Raw genomic sequence first — 7,500 nt, 5'->3', positions numbered from 1 at the left:
CTTGTAATAATATATATATATATATATATATATATATATATATATATATATATATATATATATATAACAATGTCGTATACTATATATATAAACTGTAAGTACTGAAAACACATACAATCATATATATATATATTATAGTATATATATATATCTATAGATATATATATATATATATATATAACATATATAGTATATACATATATATATATCCACACACACCACACACACATATAATCTATATATATTATATATATATCTATATTACATTATATATATATATATAATATAAAATATACATATATATATACATAATTATATATATATATATATATATATAGAGAGAGAGAGAGAGAGAGAGAGAGTCGAGAGAGAGAGAGAGAGATTCATGAGCCCTACAATCAATAATTGCGTAGCAACACAAGGGTGCATGCACGTTTTGGCCCTAGTCACTCGTACACACACACACACACACACCAACGCCAATTTGTTTCACGATCCTGACGAGGTGTCCCACAGAATAAGCTGACTGACACAGGGCTAAATGGACCGTGCTTCGTATTTGTTGGGGGACAGTATTGTCTGAATGTCAGGGCTGGATTGTGTCGTGAATGTTTCAATGTTTATATTACATACACACACTCACAGACTGTATATGTGTATATACACATACGTGTGCTTATGTACGTATGTATAAAAAGTTGGTGGCTATAAAACTGGTTGTTTAACCAAGTCAAGATCATATGAGAGAGAGAGAGAGAGAGAGAGAGAGATAAAAAAGCAATTACAATACGCAACTAAACAAACATAAAAATAACCACAAATATTTTAAAGCGAGATATTTAGAACAATCCAGTATAAATATTTCACTTACCTATATTCAAAGTTGTTTGAGTTTTCTAAAAACTGGTCCTTAGACCTTCAGGAATACCTACATCTTTTGCTAACGATCTTCAAAACTATTTTATCTAAAAGAATGTTACGCTTGACCAAACAATAAATAAATGAAACACTATACGAGCCAAGTCTCTCCCGCTACTGCCCGATCCTAATGTTGGATGCTGTTTGTTCGTCTAGTCACAAGTACTTCAGACTTCAGGCTTCATTTGAAACAAGCGAGAAGCTTAGCAATCGACGTACTCGGTGATACTCGTAGTACTCTCATTCTGTAGTTATTTGTAGAGTGACATATATTCTCATTTGAAATGTTTTTACAGCCGATCCCAAATACTTCAAGCTACATTTTAAAACTGGCGAACTCGGTGAAACTAATACTACTCCTATTCTTCTTTATTTGTTGTAAATAGCTATAAAACAATGTAATAATAACGATACCCCAAGTTCTTTAAACAAATGAATTATTACCATTATACGTTTCATGATAGAAACGTCGTTTACTCAAGAGTGATTCATTGACATCAAGATGTAATCCATGATCCATATGCGAGGTTTTTTAATCTATTGGGTTCATGGCTGATTAGCACTGTGTGGTTCATCGATGTGTAGCGTTATACATCTGGCCTACTTTTATATACATCATGAGAGAGAGAGAGAGAGAGAGAGAGAGAGAGAGAGAGAGAGAGAGAGAGAGAGAGAGAGAGATCATTTAACGATCATACGTATTTGTTTTTCCTCCACAATTGCAATTCTAAGATACTCTGATTTGGCTGTGATGTATTACGAATACAATTGACCTTTAAGTCAATTAGCAAAAACTGTTAGGTCCTGATTTCCCACGAGAGAGAGAGAGAGAGAGAGAGAGAGAGAGAGAGAGAGAGAGAGAGAGAGAGTATCAGATACAAATTCCCATGCACTTTTAGGACATCCATTACCCCCAAACATCTTTCCAAGCGATCGCGGTATTCCAATACGGTTTCCAACGCCGGACGTTTTGGCGCCAATCCAGCTTTTTCCTGCCAAGTTGAACGTCTCGGGGGCCAACGTCCTTATCTTATCTCCATTCCAAAAAAGGTGGTCGGTTTTTTTGTGATGATAGGGGTGATGGACGCCACAGCAGGCCCGACTCCAGAATTCTTCCGTTTTCCATAACTTTGTGTTTTATCTAAGCAGGATGACATGTTAAAACCTAGGCTGATTGATTTGAAGAGTTCGTCATTTTGCAGTCACCGGTTGACTGATTTTACAACGTCAGCTGGCGTTACAAATAGCAACGATCGTCGATTCTGACAATCACAGACGTGCGAGGATCTTTTTGGCTGCATCTGTAATACTGTTGAGATTTTATAATCATTTATTTGCCTCTTGAGAGTACGGGAACAAAACTGATGATAAAATAGAAAATAAAAAAAACATATAAAAGGTATTAAATTGGGACATAAAGGGTGTCCATAAAGTCTCAGTACCATTACAAGTATTTATTGCTCAGAACGGTACTGGGACTTTATGGACACCCTGTATTATTGCAGCCTACTACTCCACGGTCTAGGTATACCTAGACCTAGCTGTACTCCTCAGAGCTATTAGCCTAAGGCTACGGAGTAAGATTTAGTCATTAAATGATGAAAAGCAAAAAAATCCTATATTAACAGAGGTAATATTGGAAAGACAAAATAGTAGGGAAGACCGTGCTCTGTTCTATATCATAAGCCATAGTCTACGCTTTACATACACATGTCCTCTGTACTACTGAATAGACACAGTGGCTTGATAATATACATATTTTCTATAATTTTAAATCAAATTTCCACTGAAAGCTTTGAAATACGAAAGGAAAACAAAACAAAGAACCTCCTTACCTGGTGGGATTCAACCCAGTATGGTTGGAAAAACAAGACTAACGCTAAACCACCGAATGTAGACTAACAGAATCAGGAATTTAACCTCAAACGTAAAATAAAAGAAAAAAGAAAAGAAAAAAAAAGTTTCTTCAGCGCAATCGAGTTTTCTGTACAGCGTATAATGCTGTATGAAAACTCTCAGTGACAGCCCGGTGGTGGTTTGTATTGATGGCACCGCAGATGAGCGATTAAAGCTAACTTTAACTAACATACCAATTTGCAGCCCTCTAGCCTCAGTAGTTTTTAAGATCTGAGGGCGGAATGAAAAAGTGCAGACGGACAGACAAGGCAATCTCATAGTTTTCTTGTGCAGGAAACTAAATGTACCAGAATCAGGCTACTCACGCTGGCTTCCAAACCGTTGGAGTATTGTAGCAGACGCCCACAGCCTGGGAAGCCATTTGATGGGGAGGAATGATACGGGCATATTTTTATTATCAAAATCTATTTATTACAGCTTTGAGATGCGTTGCTTTACAACAAACGAGTCAACGAACTGTACAACAGTTGGCAAAACTAACAAGATATGTGGAATGTGTTTGAGTATTAGAGATAGATATAATTAAATAGGTCTAGTCTTTACTGACTGGGGTTAAATTGCGATGTTTATTACATCTGTTTGAGTTTGAAATAAAGATATCAGTAATTCAGGTTGAAGGCACGCTGAAAGAATTCCTTGTCAATTATATATACTCTCATTTTTTTTTTCAGACGTACTACACATATACCATATACAGGGTGTCCATAAAATTCCAGTGCCATTAAAAGTATTTATTGCTCAGAATGGTACTGGGGATTTTATATATATATATATATATATATATATATATATATATATATATATATATATATATAGATATATATATATGTACGTATGATAGATTGTGTTTACGCGCTTACCAGTGATGAAAACTCAATCCAGGAATTATCGGTGATTATTTCTCAGATATTTCATATTGCTCATGAAGATGATCTTAGAGGCGTGTTAAATAAATAGCTTATAGGTTTGAAGAACTGAACAAAACAACACGAAATTACAAAAAGGCTTAAACACTGTCGTCTGGGTAGAATAATTGTTACATAAAAGGGTTCTACATGCTATGTCTAGCTTCTTTGTACTACAAGAATATCTGGCTTAAGTTAATATCGTTATTTGTAATGGAAGCAGTATATATATATATCTATATCTTATATATATATCTATGGTATATATATCTATATATCTATATATATTATTTATATATTATATATAGAGTATATATATAGATTATATATATATACCACATCATACATAATATTAAGTTATTAAGTTCATATAAATTTACGAATAACTTATTCCAGAAGAGAATTTTTGTAATCGATAATTGTATCTGTCTTGGGTGTAAGTTATCTCCAATGTATTGCGAATGTAATATATATATATATATATATATATATATATTATATATATATATATATATATATATATATATATATATAATCAAGAGGACCACGGGATTCTACGCTCAGTTTTATTCAGCATTATTTTCGTATCTTATCTCAGGCGACCACATCATCATCATCACATCATCATCTTCATCCTCCGTTCACGTTCACATCGCCATGAGACACAATGATGTGGCGGTCCTCCTCAATGGCGTTACGGCATCTGGTGAGCCAAGCGTGGCTCGAGTAGAAGTTGTCTCTCTTCGTGTCTGGAAAAAGAGAAGAAGAAGATTGGTGTATTTACGATCCGGGTGCGTTCGAGTCAGATTTTATTTTTATTTATTTTTATTTTTTAAGGCATAGCCGAGTGTTCGAATGCGCTCGACATGTCACGATGCGTGAAGGTTGTATAGTTTTCGAGTCGCGTTTGAATTTTGAAAGGACTTTATTTTTATTGAGGGGAGTTTGTATCTTCAGAGCATAAAAGAATTACTTCAAAAAAATAATAGAATGATAAAACTTATAGCTATGATAATACTAAGGACACATTTTCATGTTAAAATAGTTTATAAGTTCGTAATATATACTGTGATAAAATTGTAAATTATATTTGAATACGGAATATTTCCATGTTACAACTAATTTTTTTTTTTTAAACAATAGCCGATTTACATTCAGAATTTCTATAAAATGAATTCCAAACATATTTGAAAAAATAAAACTTAAAAAAATCTAGTTTTAATATTACAATCAAAAGCACCTTACAGAAACTGTAAGCACAGAATTGAATACCATAAAAAACTTACAGATACGTCAAATATTACAACTGAAGATGGTCTTAAAAAAAGGAATTAAACACCACAAAAATTCTAAAATAAGACAAGGTTTAAAAAAGAACCCAACACCATAAGAACTCTAAAAAAAATAAGAGAGAGAGAGAGAGGAATCCAACACCATAAAAATTCTAAAATAAGACTAGAATTAAAAAGAAAAAAACAGAGAGGAATCCAACACAACAAGAATTCTAAAATAAAACTAGAATTAAAAGAGAGAGAGAGAGAGAGAGAGAGAGAGAGAGAGAGAGAGAGAGAGAGAGAGAGAGAGAGAGAGAGAGAGATCCAACACCACAAAAACTCTAAAGTAAGACTAGAATCAAACATTAAAGAGGAGGAGGCTCCAACACCACGAAAAAATCCCAAAATCAGACGAGAACTGAATCCAACGCCACAAGAATTCTGAAAAAAGGATCGAAACCAAAGCCTTTCTTTCTCTTACCGATATGTTTATCAATGAAGGTGAGAATCAGACTCCGCTGGAATCGGTGGATGGTTTTGGGGTGATGCGAAGACTTACCCCCGGTGACCCACCACATGAATTTCCCTGATATCCAAGGGGCGTCATTACCGTGGTGGTGGCAAGTTCCCCTGTGGGTTGAAGGGAAAATTAATATCGTGGTGGTGACAAGTTCCCCTGTGGGTTAGAGGGAAAATTAATAGCGTGGTGATGGCAAGCTCCCCTGGGGGTTGAAGGGAAAATTAATATCGTGGTGGTGACAAGTTCCCCTGTGGGTTATAGGGAAAATTAATACCGTGGTGGTGACAAGTTCCCTGTGTGGGTTAGAGGAAAATTAATTACCGTGGTGGTGGCAAAGCTCCCTGTGGAGTAAGAGAAAAAACATTACCTTACAAAATGAGTGGGGTATAGGTGGTTAGCTATAACTCTATTAGACCTGGAATTTAAGTTTTGGACCAGAGGCTTAAGCGCTGGGACCTATGGCAGGTCCGTACCCAGAGTTCTTTTCATGGGGTAGTGGGGCGGGGGGCGTTTCCAGAGACTGGACCTTTTCTTCTATAAATGTCATTGATATATATAAGTATTTACCATATTCTTATTATCACTCTTGTATTTCCTACTGCTAAAGAATGATGTTAATGTTTAAGAACTAAATTTATATGAAAACAAAACTTGTCAAAAATCCAAAAGATTATTAGTTATTACTTTGTAAGTACAGTTCAATGAAAAGGATAGTCACTGAAAATATAGACTTCCAGAAATTTCGGGGGGGGTGGGGGTCGTTGTTCGAAACCCCCCTCCCCACCCTGGGTACTGGCCTGTACGAGGGGCCAGCCCTATGGAGCCCTAAAAGGGGGACAGAGTGAAGAAGTTTGAAAGGTGTAAAAGAAGGGAAACTTCAAAGCAGTTGCAATATGAAACAACTTGACGGAGAGGTTGGAAGACAAGATGGAAGAGAATATGAACGTAGGTACAGTAAAAGGAATGAGAGAGGTTGCAGCTAGGGGCCCAAAGGACGCTGCAATTACCGTTAATTAATGCCTACAGTGCACCGAGTGAGGTGCACTGACGGCACTAACCCCTCAAGGGGTTATTTAACTTTTGATTCATTTATCAAGGAAAGATAATGGAACTAATTTAATATTTGACTTGGAAGAATAGAAATGGTTTTTGTGGTGTAGAACAGACGGCCAAAAATATTCCAGGTAATATCTCTTCCCTTGACTACCTGTAAACATGATAAGAATAGCTTAATGACTGACGTGGAATCTGAACTTAACAGCGTAGCGAGGAGTTAAATTTTACTTGCTTACGAACTGATAAAATTAAGACAAAGTGACGAAAGTATTGCGTTATGATTCTGTAAGAAATAAAGCAATTGGATCGCTATGAGCCAAACTTTGTCTCAGTATGCATATGGAAAATCTATATAATAATGAAGAACGGCATCAGCGAACATGGTACTCTTAACGCCACATAACCTTCAATCAATCAATCAATCACTTTTCAAACGGAGAGCAAACCTTGAGTTACTATGATTAAGGACACTTAATGCAATTCCCTGAGAAGGAAAACTTGCACCGTCATGCGGGTCGTTCCAGTGAGTCACCCCAGGCCCTTCTTGACCCTCAAAAAACTTAACTCTCGTGTCGCCCACAGGCAAGAGCCCGTGCTGAAAAAAGGGGGCCACATTGATTTAAAAACAGCCAACCAAGCATCATGAGGACGAAAAACAAACATGTAATAAAATCCGACTGGAAATTGTATTTAAAAAAAACCGCGAACAAAGAAAATATTACATCATTTAGAAGAAAGCAGACTTCCAGCTATCAGGACGAAGGAAAACGAGCATCGCTGTAAAAATAAAGGGTAAAAAAAAAAAAAACGGCAAAAGCAAGAAAACACATCATTGTGAAGAGAGAAGACTTGGCGTTATCAAGCATCACGAATAAAGACAACCTACATCGTTGTAGTAAAAAAAAAGTAA

The 7,500-nt window shown here is 35.8% G+C and overlaps 1 protein-coding gene across 2 annotated transcripts in view; it reads right to left on the bottom strand.

Annotated features, from left to right (window-relative positions):
- Positions 1-4,252: 4,252 nt before the first annotated feature.
- The window catches only part of LOC135200059 (platelet-activating factor acetylhydrolase-like), a 60,059-nt gene continuing 56,811 nt past the window's right edge, over positions 4,253-7,500 (bottom strand). The window contains exons 8-9 of one of the 2 annotated variants that reach the window (XM_064228319.1): positions 5,496-5,644; positions 4,253-4,489 (exon numbers count right to left, since the gene is read on the bottom strand). In XM_064228319.1, coding sequence (XP_064084389.1) covers positions 4,371-4,489; positions 5,496-5,644 — 268 coding nt within the window. In that variant the 3' untranslated portion in view covers positions 4,253-4,370. The remainder of the gene's footprint in view (positions 4,490-5,495; positions 5,645-7,500) is intronic. The other variant, XM_064228320.1, reaches the window with a different exon arrangement.

The sequence above is a fragment of the Macrobrachium nipponense genome, chromosome 26 (genome assembly GCF_015104395.2).
Source record: "Macrobrachium nipponense isolate FS-2020 chromosome 26, ASM1510439v2, whole genome shotgun sequence".
NCBI lineage: Eukaryota > Metazoa > Arthropoda > Malacostraca > Decapoda > Palaemonidae > Macrobrachium > Macrobrachium nipponense.
This window is presented reverse-complemented; position numbering and strand designations above follow the sequence as displayed.